The following is a 19469-nucleotide window of genomic DNA, read 5'->3' as shown; positions in this document are numbered from 1 at the left end:
CTGGGCAAATCTGCTCACATTACGTGTATTTTTTACGTGTATTTTCTTGAGAAAATCTGCTAACATTACATGTATTTTCTTGAGAAAACCTGCACAATTATGTGCATTTTTGGGGGAAAGGGTCACCAAAACTTGAGCCCACTGTCTTTGCATTGCACTTTTAAATTACAGTTAGCTTCGCCCTCACCCGGTCATGGCCACGCCCATTTTTTCACGTGCCGCAGGCTATAGCCACACCCATTTTTTGCTGCGGCGGGTTGTCAGCTACCCCAGAAGTTGGTCCAGCACCTGCATAGCAGCCCCCCCCCCCCCCAAAAAAAAAAATCCTGGAGCCTCCACTGTTGGTAGGGTGGATATTGCCACAGAGGTAAGAGGATTTCCATACACAGGTGGGCTATAGGCTTTCAGGTGAGCATCAAGCTTGCAGGTGGGTGTTCAGGCTTGTAGGTGGGTGTTCAGGCTCGAAACTGTAAAAAAGGACACATGCGGCAAGTGGACTAATTAGGCGTTATCATAGGCGCCAATGCATTTTTTCAAGTGTTCAGGCTTGCAGGTGGGTGATCAGGCTTGCAGGTGGGTGTTCAGGCTTGCAGGTGGGCATTCAGGTGGGTGTTCAGGCTTGCAGGTGGGGGTTCAAGATTGCAGGTGGGTGTTTAGGCTTGCGGGTGGGTGTTCAGGCTTGCAGGTGGGTGTTCAGGTGTGTGTTCAAGTTTGCAGGTGGGCGTTCAGGTGGGTGTTCAGGCTTGCAGGTGGGTGTTCAGGCTTGCAGGTGGGCGTTCAGGTGGATGTTCAGGCTTGCAGGTGGGCGTTCAGATGGGTGTTCAGGCTTGCAGGTGGGCATTCAGGTGGGTGTTCAAGTTTGAAGGTGGGCATTCAGATAGGTGTTCTGGTTTGCAGGTGGGTGATCAGGCTTGCAGGTGGGCGTTCAGGTGGGCATTCAGGCTTGCAGGTGGGCGTTCAGATGGGTGTTCAGGCTTGCAGGTGGGCATTCAGGTGGGTGTTCAAGTTTGAAGGTAGGTGATCAGGCGTGCAGATGAGTGTTCAGGCTTGCAGGTGGGCATTCAGGTGAGTGTTCAAGTTTGCAGGTGGGCGTTCAGACTTGCAAGTGGGTGTTCAGGCTTGCAGGTGGGTGTTCAGGTGGATGTTCAGGCTTTCAGGTGGGTGATCAGGCCTGCAGGTGAGTGTTCAGGCTTGCAGGTGGGCGTTCAGGTGAGTGATCAGCAGGGATGAGCTCCGGATGAAATCCAAATGGGTTTTGCGTTCAAAACTGGGGCATCTATACCTGGCTAACCTATTATGGGGCACCTATGGTGGGCTAACCTATACTGGGTCACCTATACCTGCCTAACCTATACTGGGGCATCTGTAGTTGGCTAACCTGTACTGGGCACCTGTACCTGGCTAACCTATACTGGGGCACCTATACCTGCCTAACTTTTACTAGGGCACCTGTAGTTGGCTAACCTGTACTGGGCACCTGTACCTGGCTAACCTATACTGGGGCACCTATACCTGCCTAACTTTTACTAGGGCACCTGTAGTTGGCTAACCTGTACTGGGCACCTGTACCTGGCTAACCTATACTGGGGCACCTATACCTGCCTAACTTTTACTAGGGCACCTGTAGTTGGCTAACCTGTACTGGGCACCTGTACCTGGCTAACCTATACTGGGGCACCTGTACCTTGCTAACCTATACTGGGGCACCTATACCTGGCTAACCTATGCTGGGGCTCCTATAACTGGCTAACCTATACTGGGGGAACTATGGCTGGCTAACCTACTGTATACTGGGGTACCTATACTTAGTTAACCTATACTGGGGTACATGTAGCTGGCTAATCTATAATATGGCTGGCTAACCTATACTGGGGCATCTATACCTGCCAACCTATTATGGGGCACCTATGGTGGGCTAACTTTTACTGGGGCATCTATACATGCCTAACCTATACTGGGGCATCTGTAACTGGCCATACTGGGGGGGGGGGGGGTGAAGTGTGTGTGTGTTTGTGTGTTAATATCGCATTGCAAATAATTTTCTTGAGCCCATGGGTGTATTTTACAATTTTTACACCTTTGCCCTGGGAGCAAGAAAATGCCCTGATTGTGACATGATCCAAGCAACCCCTGTGCCCAGCATAGGTGCACCCTGGGTTATGCATATCACTTGTTAGAAATTTAGGAGTTTGTTCCTCGAAGACTCTGTTCCTTCTATTTTCTAAGTATGATGTAAGCTTGTCTCACTTCACTGTAATATGGTGACACATTCAGCTTATACAATTCTCTTGCAACAAGTCATAAGATAGTAAAGCTGTAATGTATACTTTGTTATTATATTTCAGTAGCTTTACATCATGTCTTGTCAGGTATGCTGAGGTGTGTAACGTATAATATTTCTGCCTAGTATCACTATGCTATCTGCATCCTGTCTTACAAGCTGTTACATAACAGAGACATATTGACTAGGCACTTTTTATGAATACAATGGAGAGGTTTAACAGTAAAGGTGCCCATACACTTACTCGATTTCCCGCCGATAGACAGCAGATTTGATCACTGTGATCACTGTGATCGAATCTGCTGTGAAATCGATACGCAAACGCTGACTGATCGACCGACTTCAGTCCGAAATCAATTGATCCCGTCGATCTGTCCGTCCGGAAAATTTCGCTCGATCACCGGCGGATCGGGAGTGCGTCGATGAATGTCCGACGACCGACGCTAGCGGCAATACATTACCTGTTCCACCGGCACGTGTCCCTGCGGTCCCTTCTCCGCTCTGGGCTCCGGCTGGCTTCACTTACTTCCTGTCGGGGGAAGATAAACAGTAGAGCGCCTTCTACTGTTTAAACTTCCACCGACAGGAAGTAAAGAGAAGCTGAATCCCAGAGCGGAGAACAGACAGCGGAGACCGGGGGACTCACGCTGGCTGGATCAGGTAATGTATGCAGGGGGCGGCGGCAGCTCCACAGATTGTGAATCGGTTTCATAGTGAAATCAATTCAAAATCTGTTTGCAGTGTAGGCTGCCAATAGATCCCTCTTTGATCACAGAGGGATCTATCAGCTGGTCGATCTGGTGGCAATCCACCAGTGTATGGATGCCTTAATACTGCAATAGATATTCCCACTTAGCTGAGCTGATCTAGTGAATGATACTAGTGGCTGATGATTTAGCTGTGTGACTTTGGGAGATCAAGGGAGGTGAGGGACAGCGAGTTAAGTTACCCATACATCTAGTGATTTTGGCGGCCGATCGACCAATAGACAGATCTCTCTATGATTTAGTGATGATCGTAATTGGCTAATAACGATTATGTGAAATTTCACGTAAATTTTCACAATTACGCCTATACATAATTACAAATTGTTAATCCAATTGATTCTGTAAAAGCATTCATAATTACGCATGAATTTACGTGTAATTTAAGCATGATTTTGTGCCAACTTTGTTGGTAAATAGCTAAACCCCATATATGCTATTGCTACCAAAATGACTACATACAGTATGTTAAGGAGAATCTGTATTGTTAAAATCGCACAAAAGTAAACATACCAGTGCGTTAGGGGTAATCTCCTATTCCTCTCTGTCACAATTTCGCCGCTCCCCGCCGCATTAAAAGTAGTCAAAAACTGTTTTAAAAAGTTTGTTTATAAACAAACAAAATGGCCACCAAAACAGGAAGTAGGTTGATGTACAGTATGTCCACACATAGAAAATACATCCATACACAAGCAGGCTGTATACAGCCTTACTTTTGAATCTCAAAAGATCATTTGTGTGTTTCTTTCCCCCTGCAGCTCTCACCCACTGAATGCTAGTGACAGGCTGATTGTTTCTTCCTGCAGACAACTCTGCAAGTGTCTGTAATTCCTCAGTATGTGTCAGCCAGCTCCTTTCACAGCCTAACAGAGGAGGATTTTTATCCAGCTCTCTTTCACTGATAAGAGAGCAGAGACGCTGCTGGCTTATGTAAATAACACACACACTGGAGTGTGCATAGAGGGGCCTGGAGAGGGGTGTGCATCATGCCTGTCGGCCAGTGATGGCGAACCCGGAAGTGTTTGCCGGCGTGTCCTATAGCATCGGAGCTAGGCTGCGAGGGCACTGATCGGCTGCAGGGGGCTGAGGGAAGCCCCAGGTGAGTAAATCTCATTTTATTGCCTAGACTTAAAGAGTAACTGTCAGGCTGCAGAAGCTAATTTAAACCTCTAGTCTCCTGTGTTAAACAGTTTAGAAGGAAGCCAAAAAGACATTACTGAAGATAAAGATCTCTCTTACCTTTGATGTATGCTTATCAGCAATGCTTAGACCTAAGCAAGCCGCAAGCCGCATAACATACTGCAAAGCATTCTGGGGCCCTCCCCTCGGCTGCTAAGGAGAAGACGGGATCAAGTTTCAGCAGCTTCTTAGGGCTGGTTCAGACGGACGCTTGCAGAGCGTTTACAGCCAGCGTTCAGGGCTTGGTGTTAAACGCTCCCATTCAAGTGAATGGGAGCGTTTGTACCAAGCTTTCAAGCGCGTTTACACAAACGCGGCGTTTGGGTCCCGATTTTCCCTGGCGTTCAAGGAGCCCCTGGAAGCTACATGTAGCTTCCAGGGGAGGTTAACCGCGACGGCTAATGTCTCCCTAGGGGAAGAAAAAACGCGACCGCATCCAAACGCACACGAACGCTGCTGAACGCGACGCCAGCAAACGCAACGCCTCCAAACGTCCGTCTGAACCAGCCCTAAAACTCAGTCCAGCCACAGCACAGATAAATCTCGGGGCAGCGTACACTGCAGGAGTCAGCTATTGTTCCTAGCCACATGGCTCATTAATATTCACTGCAAACTAGTGTTATTCAGTATGAGCTTTTCTGTGATCAGAAGCAGGCAGGACATGACGACACATTTGGCTTCACAAACATGGAACCTGCCATGAGCTGTCAGGAGCATCATTCTCTGCATATACTATATACAAATTCTGTGAAATCCAAACGTGGACAGTGAAATGCATATGTAATGTAAGTACAGCCAATCTTTAGCTACTGATATATGTGTTTATTTTCTCTGAGACCCTATACCTAACAGCTCCTCTTTAAGGATCACTTTAAGGAGAATAGTGGGTACAAAAAAATCGATAAAAATGCAAAGAAAAATGTTTGAACTCAGAAAAATGACAGTTTAAAAAACATTCTTTTCTTTGTATATTTAAAATAGTTTTTTTTCAAAAATCAGGAGGTCTTTCTGAAAGATTCTTTTTTTTTAGTTGGACGCACTATTCTCCTTAAAGGATACCACAACTGAAATGTGACATAATGAGATAGACATGTGTATGTACAGCGCCTAGCACACAGATAACTAGGCTGTGTTCCTTTTTTTCTTTCTCTGCCTGAAAGAGTTAAATATCAGGTATGTAAGTGGCTGACTCAGTCCTGACTCAGACAGGAAGTGACTACAGTGTGACCCTCACTGATAAGAAATTCCAACTATAAAACACTTTCCTAGCAGAAAATGGCTTCTGAGGGCAAGAAAGAGGTAAAAAAGGGGAATTTCTTATCAGTGAGGGTCACACTGTAGTCACTTCCTGTCTGAGTCAGGACTGAGTCAGCCACTTACATACCTGATATTTAACTCTTTCAGGCAGAGAAAGAAAAAAAGGAACACAGCATAGTTATCTGTGTGCTAGGCACTGTACATACACATGTCTATCTCAGTATGTCACATTTCAGTTGTGGTATCCTTTAACATATGTAGCAATGCTAGTAGCAATAGCATGTATGGAGACTTTGGTATTCACCAAACTCAGCATAAAATTATGAGTAAATTACGCATACATTCATGCGTAATTACGAATTCTTATAATTACAAACAAAACTAATTATGGTTTTCCCCCAAATTTTGCATTATGATGTGTAAATGCGAATTAGAATGCATAATTATGCATAGGCGTAATTTCTGCTCATCACTATTCTGATTGAATCTGATCATAGAGAGATCTGTTGGTCGCCATAAACCACAGGCCGATTCCCGATCCGCATTAAATATTTTGGCAAACGGCCACGTGATGCCAACTCGTAGCCTCTCCGCCCGCGGCCACTGTTCCTCCTAATGTACTGTATGTGTACCCCACCCAGTTCCCCTGCATAAATCTGCATTAAAACTTTGCTTGTTGGGTGTCCGCCCTGTGTCCACTATCCTCTTCCACGTTTGTGCTCCATGTGGTTGTCAGCGTACTGCACAAGGGGTACATGTGTGACGTCACACGTGCCCCGCCTGCATCGCACCGACAGCCACGTGGGGTGCAAATCCAGAAGAGGACGGCGGACACAGCTTTGGACACCCGACAGGTAAAGTAATAACGCAGAGGGACCAAGAGGGGTCGGGGACACTAGAAGGGACAGAGACTGGAGGTTTCCGTCACTCGTGATTATCTCATTATTACGCTACCGCTGCACACCCAAACGAGCATGTCAACCTAAGATTTTCCAGCATGTCTGATCGATACATGATTTCGGACCAAGCATTCTTTTGGCGCTACCGATTTTCATTTGAATAATTATCCAATAACATAGTCAATCTACAAATGTACAGTATGGCCCCCTTTACTGTGTGGAAGAAGATTGACCAACTATGCTGGAGCAGGAGATTTACCTACACCAATGCTCCACTCTGCATAGGGAGGTGGTCTTAGGCCTTGTTCACATTATAAATCACTAGTGCTATCGCAATTGCTGAGCTATTTATTGAGCTTTTTTCAAAGAGCTTTTCCCTGCGCTTTGAGCTTAGAAAAGCGCTTTTCTAACCTTAGTGAATTAAAAAATAGATTTTACCCATGAAGTAAATTATCAAACGTTTGATAAAGTGTTTGATAAAGCGTAGTGAATTGAGGCCAAAGTATTTATTCTTTAAAGCGATCGGGAAATCACTATACAAAGCGCTTTTTCAAGCGTTTTGCGATTTCCCTATACCTTCCATTATAGCAAAAGCGTTCAGAAAATGGTACAGGTATCGCGTTTGCGATTTCAATGAAATCGCAATGCTTACATGTGAACACTCTCATAGGGAATCATTGCACAAGCGCTTTTGGGGCGTTTTTTAAAATCGTCAGCGCTTAAAAAACCTGCAAACGCTCATAGTGTGAACGAGCTCTAAGGCTCAACACACACCATACAATCTTGGTTGTTCAATCTTACCACTTTCATGTAGTATAAGAGCTTATCCAATCAATCATACTCGGTATTTTCAATCTGTTGGCTCTTATACTACATAGATTTGGTAAATGTGTACAACCAAGATTGTATGGTGTGTGTTGAGCTTAACAGTGACTGCAGGAGTAGCTATGGAGATGGCCACACCTACAATGCCTGTTCTGCGGTGGCCAATTGCTTGTCCCTGTTCAGAGCAGAAAACAGCTGTAAAGTGCAGTTGCCATGCAAAGCCTATGGATGAGAAGCAGAGCCTGCATATATAATGAGCAGGCGTGGTTGCTTTTATGTATGTATGGTTTTTATTACTGTCTCTCATTTCTTGTCCCTCGACTATCAGTGTTCATATTTAAGCCATGAAGACTTCAGGTGATGAATACATTTGCTTATTTTTTTTTTTTTTTACAATATTCACTTATAAATTATTTATTTGCATATTGTAAAATCTTTCCTCTCCCTGATTTACATTCTGACATTTTTCACTGGTGGCGACATCTTAAGTGCAACTGTGCAACCCTGCGGAATGTTTGTTTTTCGACTTGGAAGCCATTGAAAATAATGCCTGGTCTCCCTGAATGCTCTGGGAGGAGGATTCCACATAGCTAAACAAGCTAAGCATCACTGAGAGGATGGGGCTACTTACCAAGCACTAGTGATGGGCGAACACCTGGATGTTCGGGTTCGGGAAAGTTCGCCGAACATGGCCGAGATGTTCGGCATGTTCGGGCCGAACCCCGAACTTTCCGAACATCCAGCTTTTGGGGGCCCTATGGGGTCGCAGGCATAAGGGGGGAGCATGCCCCGATCGCGGGGGGGTCGGAAATTCCCCCCACCCCCTCCGCTAGCGCTCCCCCCTCTGCCCGCTTCCCCATAACAAAGTTTCAAGAAGTACCTGCTGTGTCCGGTGGTAGTGTGGGTGGCTGGCAGTGGGCGGCACTATGCAGTGACTGAATGAGGAGGAGGAGTCCGGAGAGTGACGCGTTGAGGGAGGCCGGGCAGCGGGCGGTTCACTGCTGAACCGCCCGCTGCCCGGCCTCCCTCAACGCGTCACTCTCCGGACTCCTTCTCCTCATTCAGTCACTGCATAGTGCCGCCCACTGCCAGCCACCCACACTACCACCGGACACAGCAGGTACTTCTTGAAACTTTGTTATGGGGAAGCGGGCAGAGGGGGGAGCGCTAGCGGAGGGGGTGGGGGGAATTTCCGACCCCCCCCGCGATCGGGGCATGCTCCCCCCTTATGCCTGCGACCCCATAGGGGGGCCGTATTCGGCCGAACAGGGCCCTGTTCGGCCGAACAGGGGCCCTGTTCGGCCCTGTTCGGCGGCCATTAGAAGTTCGGGGCGAACCCGAACTTAAAAGGCCGAACACCATCAGGTATTGAAATATGATAACAGAGGCGCCAAGCAGAATAAAATTAGTTAAAATTGTTAAAAAGGGGGAAGTGGGTGGACTCACCTCCCTTCTGAAAAAAATGGCCGGACAATGGACAGGTTACTTACAGTCTAAAGTAACATTTATTAGTAACTCCAAAAGTGCAACGCGTTTCACGGGTAACAGTCCCGCTTCTTCAGGCAAACGATTATTTGGAGGGTGCAAAATCAGGTCATGAACCAGGTAGAGCGCCTCTGTCCATCAGGTGTTCGGCGAACGCGAACATCACCCGAACAGGGTGATGTTCTGCAGAACCCGAACAGTGGCGAACACTGTTCGCCCAACACTACCAAGCACTACGTCCCCGGTTCGTATCCCAGCCAGGGCATCATCTGCTTGGAGTTTGTATGATATCCCCGTGTCTGTGTGGGTTTCCTCTGGGTACACTAGTTTCCTCCCAGATCCCAAAAACATACAGATAACTTAATTGGCTTCCTCCTAAATTGGCCTTAGACTACAATACATACGATACACACATAGACATATGACTATGGGAGGGATTAGATTGTGAGCCCCTCTGAGGGACAGTTAAAGAGAAACTCCAGCGAAAATAATATCATAAAAATGTGCTTAATTTTTTACAATAATTATGTATAAATGATTTAGTATTTGCCCTTTGTTAACTCTTTCCATTCGCTCATTTACCGTATATACTGACATTTATCACATGGTGACATTTTTACTGCTGGCAAGTGATGTCAGTGCAAGGAGATGCTGCTTCCTCTTTTTTGGCAGTTGGAAACAGCTGTAAACAGCTGCTGTTTTCCACAATGCAACCAGGCTCCCACAGCGTGATGTCAGAACCATGGTCCTTGTTTGTAAAAAGGAAAATATTTCTAATGGGAAAAGGGGTATCAGGCTATCAGCTACTGATTGGAATGAAGTTCAATTCTTGGTTACGGTTTCTCTTTAAAGAGAACCTGAACTGAAAATAAACAGTCAAAATAACCATACACAGGTCATACTTACCTCCCATGTACAATACAATACAATACAATAACATTTGTAAAGCGCTTTTCTCCCATAGGACTCAAAGTCTACTCCTCAATCTCTTTGTCCTCTCCTGCGTCCCATTTGTCCACTGTGATCAATGGAATTCTCCGTCCTCTATTTTAAAAATGGCTATTACCCCATAACAGTTTCCTGGTCAGCACACTGTTAAACTGTAATGTCACCCACTTGAGCCATAGCTGACAGCAACTGGTATATTTCAGATCTGACAAAATATTGTCAGAACTGGAAGGGATCACTGTAAGAAGAAAATGTTGAGCTTCTGAGAGGAACTGAGGCCGAGGTTAGTATGTAATATTCATTTGCAGCTACGTCATGTGTTTATTTTAAATAATTTTACTCGCTTCAGGTTCCCTTTAAGTGACAAGACAATATATTCTGTACAGTGCTGGGGAAGATGTCAGCGCTATATAAATACTAAATAATAACAATTATGCTCAAATCAGAAAAATGACAGGTAAAAGTGGTTATCTTGAATAATTTACTGCATTTTACTATATGTCACTACAGAGCCTAAAATGTTTTCTTTGCATTGTTGGTGGGCTTGCTAGCTCCTGACTGGCCAGTACGTACGGAGAATGTTGTAGCTTGCACAGATCAGTGCGTAACAGGCAATATAACGTATATTGGGTATTCCTCCCTCAGGGCCCCGTCTCCTCTCTGACAGAACCTGGAATTACTCCTGACAATACAGAAGGTCATATAATTTAGCCTTAAGTCTTTCCTCCATTTAGACTCTCTGTTACGCGACTCAATTGGCGGACGGTTAATTTAAACTGTTCCTGGCTGATAGATGGAGCTGGTGTTCCACTGAGCAGGAAAACATGTTTGTGTTCATTGATATGCTGTGTGAGCTTTATAAAGAAACGTCATGTTGTGTATTTCACGTAACATCTTTTGCATTGAAGGGACTTAAAATGGACCTGAATTCTTGCACAGGACAGTATGGTAAAAAATAGAGACATGCACCCTGTATGTATTTAGAGCCTATCTAATTCTCCCTCATCTGTGACTAAACAGAAGTTGTAATTTGATCCCTCAGCTGTGTCAGCTGACTGCCACGGCAGAGAGCTCATTTGTAAACACAGAATGTTAACCTGCTGGGCGGTCTGGACGAGCTCAGCTCGTCCAGTACCGCCGGAGGCTGCCGCTCAGGCCCTGCTGGGCCGATTTGACTCAAATAAAAAGCAGCACACGCAGCCGGCACTTTGCCAGCGGCTGCCGCGCGATCCGCCGCGAGCAGCGGCGAAAGAGGGTCCCCCCAGCCGCCTGAGCGCAGCGTAGCCGGAACAAAAAGTTCCGGCCAGCGCTAAGGGCTGGATCGGAGGCGGCTGACGTCAGGACGTCGGCTGACGTCGATGACGTCACTCCGCTCGTCGCTATGGCGACGATGTAAGCAAAACAAGGAAGGCTGCTCATTGCGGCCTTCCTTGTTTATTCTGGGCGCCGGAGGCGATCGGAAGAACGCCTCCGGAGCGCCCTCTAGTGGGCTTTCATGCAGCCAACTTTCAGTTGGCTGCATGAAATAGTTTTTTTTTTATTAAAAAAAACCCTCCCGCAGCCTCCCTGGCGATCTTAATAGAACGCCGGGCAGGTTAACAAGATGTCTGCTTCCATGAAAGCAGGAAGTAGACACACTGCAGATTTATTGCAGCATTTGCATCAGCTGTAACAGAGACATTTTTCTTTGTTTAAAAGTTATTATGCTGTTGTGCATCTTTGAGCAGAGAGGAGGTTTTAAGTTCAGGTCCACTTTGAATGTTTCATTTTAAAGGGTTTGTTTTCCCATCCAGGGTAAAGGTGGCCACACACAATACAATAAAATAATCTGATTTTATGGCAATTGGATAAAAACGATCGGTTGTCCAAAAAAAATCAAAAGCTTTTTTTTCCCTGTTTTTTTTCTATATAAGTCAATTCAGAATGGTGTTTTTTTTCTGATCAATTTTTAGGAAAACTGAATGGTGTAGGGTCGATTGTCAATTTCTTGATGTATAGACCTAAGCAATTGTTTCAGCATTTTCAATCTTTTTTTTATAATTGGGGAAAAAACACATGTATGGTACATCGGTCAGATTTTATAAATGTTAGTCAATCAGAAAATTTGATTGTAATTCTTGAACTGAAAAAAAAAATTAACAGTATGGTGTGTGGCCACCTTAAAGGGACACTTAAGTCAAACCAAAAAAATGAGTTTTACTCACCTAGGGCTTCCAATAGCCCCCTGCAGCTGTCCGGTGCCCTCGCCGTCTCCCTCCGATCCTCCTGGCCCCGCCGGCAGCCACTTCCTGTTTCGGTGACACTAGCTGACAGGCTGGGGACGCGAGTGATTTTTCACGTTCCTGGCCACAATAGCGCCATCTATGCTGCTATAGCATATATCATATAACATATAGCAGCATAGAGGGTGCTAATGTGTCTGGGAACGCGAAGAATCACTCGCGTCCCCAGCCTGTCAGCTCCTGTCACCGAAACAGGAAGTGGCTGCCGGCGGGGCCAGGAGGATCGGAGGGAGACGGCGAGGGCACCGGACAGCTGCAGGGGGCTATTGGAAGCCCTAGGTGAGTAAAACTCATTTTTTTTGTTTGACTTAAGTGTCCCTTTAAAGCGAAACTGTAGATGGGATTAAAACAAACCGTTTCACTTACCTGGGGCTTCTGCAAGCCCCCGGCAGCCGTCCTGTCCCGCGCTGGTCCTCCCCGATTCTCTGTTCTTCCGCCGCCAGCTACTTTTGGTTTTGCCGCCGGGCCACTGCGTCTGTGCGGCTCTGGCCACATGTATCTTTTCTTCGCGTTCCCCTCTGCAATAGCGCTATTGCAGAGGGGAACGTGTAGAAAGGATACGCTTGCCTGGGCTGCGTTGGCCTCGACTTGCAAATCGAGAAACGGAATGGAACAGCGGCGGGTGAACAGAGAATCGTGGAGGACTGGCGCGGGGGAGGACGGCTGCCGGGGGCTTGCAGAAGCCCCAGGTAAGTGAAGCAGTTTGTTTTAATCCCATCTACAGTTCCAAAAATTGTTATAGTGTTGCGCCTAGTTAGACAGCAGCAATGACTGTGAAGGGATCCCACTTCCTTAAAATATGATACTGCATAAACAAACTGACTGTGCTTGTTCCGCTTTAAGGTGACCACACACCATACCATTTTTTAAATATCTTTTCAATTCAAACATTTTATTTTTCTGACTGATTGTACATTTCAAAAATCTGACCAATGTACCACACATATATGTTCATTTTTTTTTCATTTCATAAAAAAAAAAATGATTAAAAGCTCTGAAAAAATTGCGCTTAGGTCTAAACATCAAGAAACTGACAATCGACCCTACACCATTCAATTTACATAAAAATTGATCAGGAAAATCCAACACTCCCAATTTTGTTTTAGAAAATTAGAAAAACGGGAAATTCGATCAAATTTCTTGAATGAATAAAAGAAAAGCTTTCAATTTTTTTCTGTAAACCCGTTCTTTTTTTATTGAATTGCTATCCAATTGGATAATTTTGTTGTGTTGTATGTGGCCACCTTTACTCTCCAGACAGGATTTGTTGGTGATTATTAAACAAACAAAAATCTATTGCGCTCCATGTGAATAGATCCGTTCTGGGACTATCGCCACAAGTTTGCTCTGTGACCACGACTTACCTCTCTGCATATAGTCTGGTTGCACCATTACAAATGACAGTGTTTACCTTTTGGGATGATCATTGAGATGCAAAGAATTCTGAAATGATGCAGAAATATGCAAATGTTTATGCAAATGTATGCATCCCGAAAATTAACCAATCAAATTCCACCTCAGAAAGATTCCATTGGACCATTTTCAAGCTACATACATTTTCATATATCATTTGCAGGCTACCATAAGAAAAGGAATCCCTCTAGCAATTTGCATATTCCAGAATCTGTGTTTTGTTCCAACATATGTTTCAAATGTTTAAAATGGGGAATAAGCTGCAAATTGAGGGGTGCAACTGGCATTTTTGTTTCAGTTAAACGTTCAACAAAGTTTTTTTATCTCCAAAATGCAAATGATCTACAGTACTTACATATAAAGAGGAACGCTTCTGGATCCTACAAAGGCTTATCACATCCTCCTCATGACCACCACCATTGTCCGGGACCCTCTCTTTGACTGCACCCCTTTGTGCATGAGTGTGGCTGTGCTGCGCCTGTGTGAGTAAAGCTGCGCCTGCGCATTGCTCATGGATAAGTGTCATTGGCTTTGTGCGCATGCAATGCTGCACTCACGCTGGCGCAGTACAACTGTGCTTATACACCACAGGCAGTGCAGCTGCGCAAACCTATCTGACAAGCTCTTGTGACAAAGGTGGGGGTGAGAAAGAGATGGGGGGCCTCTGAACTATGCAGAGGCTTCCCTCTACCTAGTTATCTAACTTTTTAAAAATTTCTTTGGTACACTTTAAGCAAGCATACCATTCACCTTCAAACATGTTTTGCGATTCATCATATAAGGGGTATATTTCTTGCACGGTATTAATGATAAAAAAAAATGTTTTACCCATAGCGACGCATAAACGTGCTGGCCCCAGCTTATAGACACTGTTGTACAGACCTGATGAAGCGGGCAAGGTCCCAAGGAACGCGTTGTTCATTGTAGTGTAGTGTTTTTCTGGCTGTCTTTTTCAGGAGAGGTAAGTCCAACAATACCTCTCCTTTTTAAACTTTTCAGTGTTTTATAACATCGGCGCCTCCAAAAAGGTGTTTAGTTTAGTCTTTTTTCAGTACTGGACATTTAGAATTGGAAGTTAAATCTGAGTTTGACCCCTTCATTAATGCAGCCCAGTGTACAGCATTGAAAAAGACCTCATTGGATTTTGCCTGTTTATTGTTTTCTGTTGTTATCATTTCTATTTTATTTCTTTGTATTGTGCAAAAGTCCATTTATTTCAGTCATTCAACTTAAAAGGTGAAACTGATATATAAATTAGGAACCATTTGCAGATGTTTTGGATTAATTAGCTAATTAGAGTCAGACAATTCGAGCCTAGAATACATTTTTCACAATATTCTAATGGTCTGAAATTTAGATTTTGAGGTTTTCATAAACTGTGTAAGCCACAATCATTAATATTATAACAAATAAAGGCTTGAAATATCTGACTTTGCATGTAAGGAGTCTATTTCATATATTAGTTTTCACCTTTTAAGCCTAATTACTGAAAGAAATTGACTTTTCCACAATATTCTTATTTAAGTTTATATTTAAGTTTCAAATCCAGAATTAATATACAGTGCTGCACCAAATAGAGGTGCTTTATCAATAAAGGTAGTTAAAGAAAAATAAAGGAAATAATAATGAGTGACTTTTTATTAAGGAAGCAGTAAAGACCAAAAATAATTATTAGTTTGCTGTAATGCCTTCTTCACTTCTTCAAAAACAAAATCACATTTTCAGGACCTTTTCTGTGTTTCCCAATAAATCATTTAACATTTGAACTGAAGTCACTTTTTTAATGTCAGCATTCATTCTACAGCCTTTGTTTCTTTAAACCTGATATCCAGCAAGTCTTCTTCTGTCAAAATGTCACTCTTACCTGAAATTTATTTGTCAGATTTTGGTCTTTTTTATCCAGAGAAATTCCGTAACATTTTCAGGCTCGGACTGTCTATTTCCTTCCCCGGATGAACCTGTTTGGAATCCTCTACGGCCTCTTTGGCTATTAGAAATGACATCTTGATATACAATCGGTTGACCGCTTCCAATCTCATTAAACTCATCACCTTTAGCTTCTAGCTGTGGATATTGATCACCGGGCTCATCTGTGACGTCACGATGGGGAGCTTGATCTATTCAAAATATGGAGCATTTAACCGTCCACCCCTCAATCATATCGCCCACTCCGAAGGAGATGAGAAATCCCCGGAGGAGGACCAGACGCTTCCACCTCTGCATCTGACAAGCAGTCCCACTGGTCTGGATCAATCCCCATGATGCAGGAGGAAAGGAGGGGGGAACCACACATATGATTTAAAGACAGATTTAAAACCAGATCCAAATAGAGGTGTCATTATCCACTGAGCCACAAGAACGTGAATCTGCAGGAAGATGAAGGTAAGTCTCTTGGGGAGCTCAACAATTCTCAGAGCCAACATAAAAATATAAAAAATGTTATTTTCCTGTTCGCTCGGTCTTATGATGTCTCTGAGTCTCAGCCACATATATTTTCTTTATATTTTAGCCTTTTCAGTGTTGAACTTCTTGAGAGTGTATGTGTGTTTTTAGTTTAGTTTTGTTTTCAAACTTTTTGTAAGTTTAGTTTTCAATCATTTTTCTGGGTACCATATTTTAAACTCAGATGGAAAAAGTAGAAATTATAACACACCATAAATATAATAAGATATAAATATATGATGGCGATTTATCTAGAATACAAATATTTCTAGTTGGGAAAATATTTTTTTTCCTTGTCTTTCTTCTCAGTGAGCTGGTGTTTTTATATTACAAGTAGTGTCTTTTGGCTTTCTAGTAAAATATATATATATTTTTTTTAATGTAATTTTTCTTTTTTACTATTTTTATTATTTTTATTTGGAAATAATAAAAACATGGATAGGAACACTTTTTCATTAAAATATTTTATTTTTGGGCTTTTTCATTGTTTTTTATTCAGTTACTTTCTGGCTGCTTAATTGAGAAAACTGAAAGGGAGAATGATTGGAAACATTTTAAACAAATAAAAAGAAAATAAATGAACTATAACTGAAATAGAAAAGGGCAGATTTGGACTCTAGTTGGGCTTTAATACATTTTAAATAAAAAAATTAAATACATTTTAAAATACAAAATTTAAAAACATTTTAGTAACAATTTTCAGGTTCAATTGAACATTTGCTTTTTTCAGAGCATTGTCTATTGCAAATTTGGGTGAAACATATTTGATTAATTCCTGGCCAGGACCTTTTATTTCTATAGCCTGGTACAAACTTTTAATCATAATTGGCCAGTCAAAGACCAATTTTACTGCCTCCATGTAGTATGAGGGTGAAAGGATATTGAATTCTATGTGCAGATTGTGTAGGATTGTGTAGGAAAACCCTCATACTACATTGAGGTGGTACAAATGGTCAGTGATTGGCCAATCCTAATTGAAAGTGTGTACCAGGCTTAAGAAATAAGATGGAGAATGGTGGTCATTATTGGGGATGATTTTGTCAGATGGACTCTGGAGTTTAATGTCTGAAGATGAGAGATGCTTGCTGAGTTCTCTTTTTATAGAGATAAGGAACTTTTAGGAACAGCTTTAAATTTTGAGATCTTCTAAATGAACTGAAAACATCCACGGTTTATATTTTTCCTTCCATTCATTTTGGAGATACAAGAGATCGGACTAAAGAATAAATGTGAAGCCCAGAACTGAAGCGATCGATGGAATTAATTTAGTGTAGTAAACGTCTGTGGTGTGGGTCCATCCACCCTTACGTCCAGATGTTCACCTATCTGTTCATCATCAATATCAACCTATCCATTCACCTATCCAGCCTTCTCTCCATCTGTGACCTCTCCATTAATCCATATACCTCTCCATCCTTTCTTTCATCAATCGTTCTCTATTCGTCTTTCCCTCTGTTTTTATCTGTCAAAAGGTCTATCCTGTTCTTATTTGTCAAAAGGACTATTAACCCATTAATATCTGTCCACCCATCCATCCTATATTTATTAACTTCCATCTGGCTACTTATCTTATCATTCATTCAGTCCATTATAGGTCCTTTATATCGGATCAGGTCAATTGGGTGCCCTGCCCCTGGCAGTTTTACTTATCAGTAATCACCGCTTTGGCACCCAATGTGGCTACTAGATAGTCATAGACGAGAGACTAGGACAATCAATACTTTGGGAGTCAAGGTTACAAGGGTAGAATTAGGCACTTACTGGAGGAAGGGGATGGGGGAGATATTAGGGTTAGGCACTAAGTGGGGCGTTCTTTTTGGGCTCTTACCAGGAGGTTAGAGGTAGGCATTATGTTTGGGGTTAGGCACCTGCAGAGGATGTTAGGGCTAGGCATTAGGTGGGGGGATGGGATTAGGAATTTACAACGAGGAGTTCAAGCGGGAATTGGTGCTGAGTACTGCATAGTAAAATACTGGTCTGTAAATGTAATCTAAGTAGCACCATCCAGGTGCCCAACTCACGCAATATGTACTCCATTATATGTCAGTCCATCCACTTACCCATCTGTCATCTCTTCACTCATTCCTCTACCTGTGATATCTCCACTCATGCATCATCTGTACATTGATCCATCATCTCATTGATCCACCCATACATATATCCATAAGCCCGACCCCGTGTGGTCCTGTACTTTGCTCTCAGCGTGGCATATCTCAATACCTTTTTATTGCATTATTGATTTCAATTTTTCTTATACAGTACCAGCCAGCTTGTTCTATTTGTCGAGATATATTATAAAAAATATGCTATGTTCACACTGGGTGGTCATACAATCACTATTATTATTATTATTTAGTATTTATATAGCGCCGACATATTATGCAGCGCTGTACAGTGTATATATATATATTGTCTTGTCGCTAACTGTCCCTCAAAGGAGCTCACAATCTAATCCCTACCATTGCCATATGTCTATATTATGTAGTGTAAGTACTGTAGTCTAGGGCCAATTTTAGGGGGAGCCAATTAACTTATCTGTATGTTTTTGGAATGTGGGAGGAAACCGGAGTGCCCGGAGGAAACCCACGCAGACACTGAGAGAACATACAAACTCTTTGCAGATAGTGCCCTGGCTGGGATTCGAACCAGGGACCCAGCGCTGCAAGGCGAGAGAGCTAACCACTATGCCATCATGCTGCCCTACAATGCACTATGGATGAATCTGCAGGTGGTCTTCTGACTTCAGCATAACTTCATCAACTTTCAACTGTTCTCAGACAATTTATCAATCAGATGTGTGAGCAGGCAAAGTTGTAAGTTAGAACTGAGTGGGGAATTGGAGGAGTTGTGGGATAATCAACAGCCCCATAACATTGTAATGCACTGAGAAGTGAAGCACAACTAAGGGCAGAAGCCAGAGGCGTAGCTAAGGGGAGGGGGGGGGGGGGTGCTGCAAGGGGGGACATCTGTCCCTGGGTGCAGCACCTTTGAAAGAATGAGGAAGGGGCAGATCTTCTCCCCTGCTATATTCTGCTCTCTGCCCACTCCCCATCTACTCACTGCCTCCCTCAAGCCCTCCTCTCCTCATTATCAATAAAGTACTCACTTTCATTGACCTTATTTTTCTTTGCCCAGGATCCACCTGCCCAGGATCATCATGACATATACCGTATGTCATTTGGCCCCACAGGTTAATTATTGAGTTAGTTCAGTGTCTGCTTATTGCTAATAGTTTTGGCAACAAAATGTACCCACCCGTAATAGGCTACACGTGCGCCACAGGAGACCCTAGGCAGCGCAATAATTGTATTTGTCCTAGCTACGCCTCTGGCAGCAATTCAGTGAATTTTTCATCAGAATTCAGATGAAACTGAGTGCGGTAAAGTGGTAGATAGATGGTGTTTCTCTGATCGATTTCTGATTGAAGACTAAGGATGACCTCAAATTAATGAATTTTGCATTCTCACCTTTTCATTAAAAAGGAAGTGGGAATATTACAAGATTTTTGCAAAAATTTGCACTTTTTAAAAAGTGTTTCTCATGTCAGTTGTCTTTAATGCCCATATACTCAACTGTACGAAAATGTTTTTTCTCATGTGCACTGACTTCAATACATTGATGCCCATATATTTTTGTGAATATTCTCAATTGTGAGAAAAAATTTTTTTTTCGCAAAAATGATGGCAAAACAAAA

At 43.2% G+C, this 19469-nt stretch overlaps 1 protein-coding gene across 2 annotated transcripts in view; it reads left to right on the top strand.

Annotated features, from left to right (window-relative positions):
- Window positions 1–19469, top strand: part of SPX (spexin hormone) — a 49800-nt gene that overhangs the window by 14404 nt on the left and 15927 nt on the right. Inside the window, exon 2 of one of the 2 annotated variants that reach the window (XM_068273039.1) lies at window positions 15237–15715. In XM_068273039.1, the coding sequence (XP_068129140.1) occupies window positions 15710–15715 (6 nt within the window). In that variant the 5' untranslated portion in view covers window positions 15237–15709. Of the gene's footprint in view, window positions 1–7443; window positions 7483–15236; window positions 15716–19469 lie in introns of those variants that run through there. The other variant, XM_068273038.1, reaches the window with a different exon arrangement.

The sequence above is a fragment of the Hyperolius riggenbachi genome, chromosome 3, assembly GCF_040937935.1.
Source record: "Hyperolius riggenbachi isolate aHypRig1 chromosome 3, aHypRig1.pri, whole genome shotgun sequence".
NCBI lineage: Eukaryota > Metazoa > Chordata > Amphibia > Anura > Hyperoliidae > Hyperolius > Hyperolius riggenbachi.
This window is presented reverse-complemented; position numbering and strand designations above follow the sequence as displayed.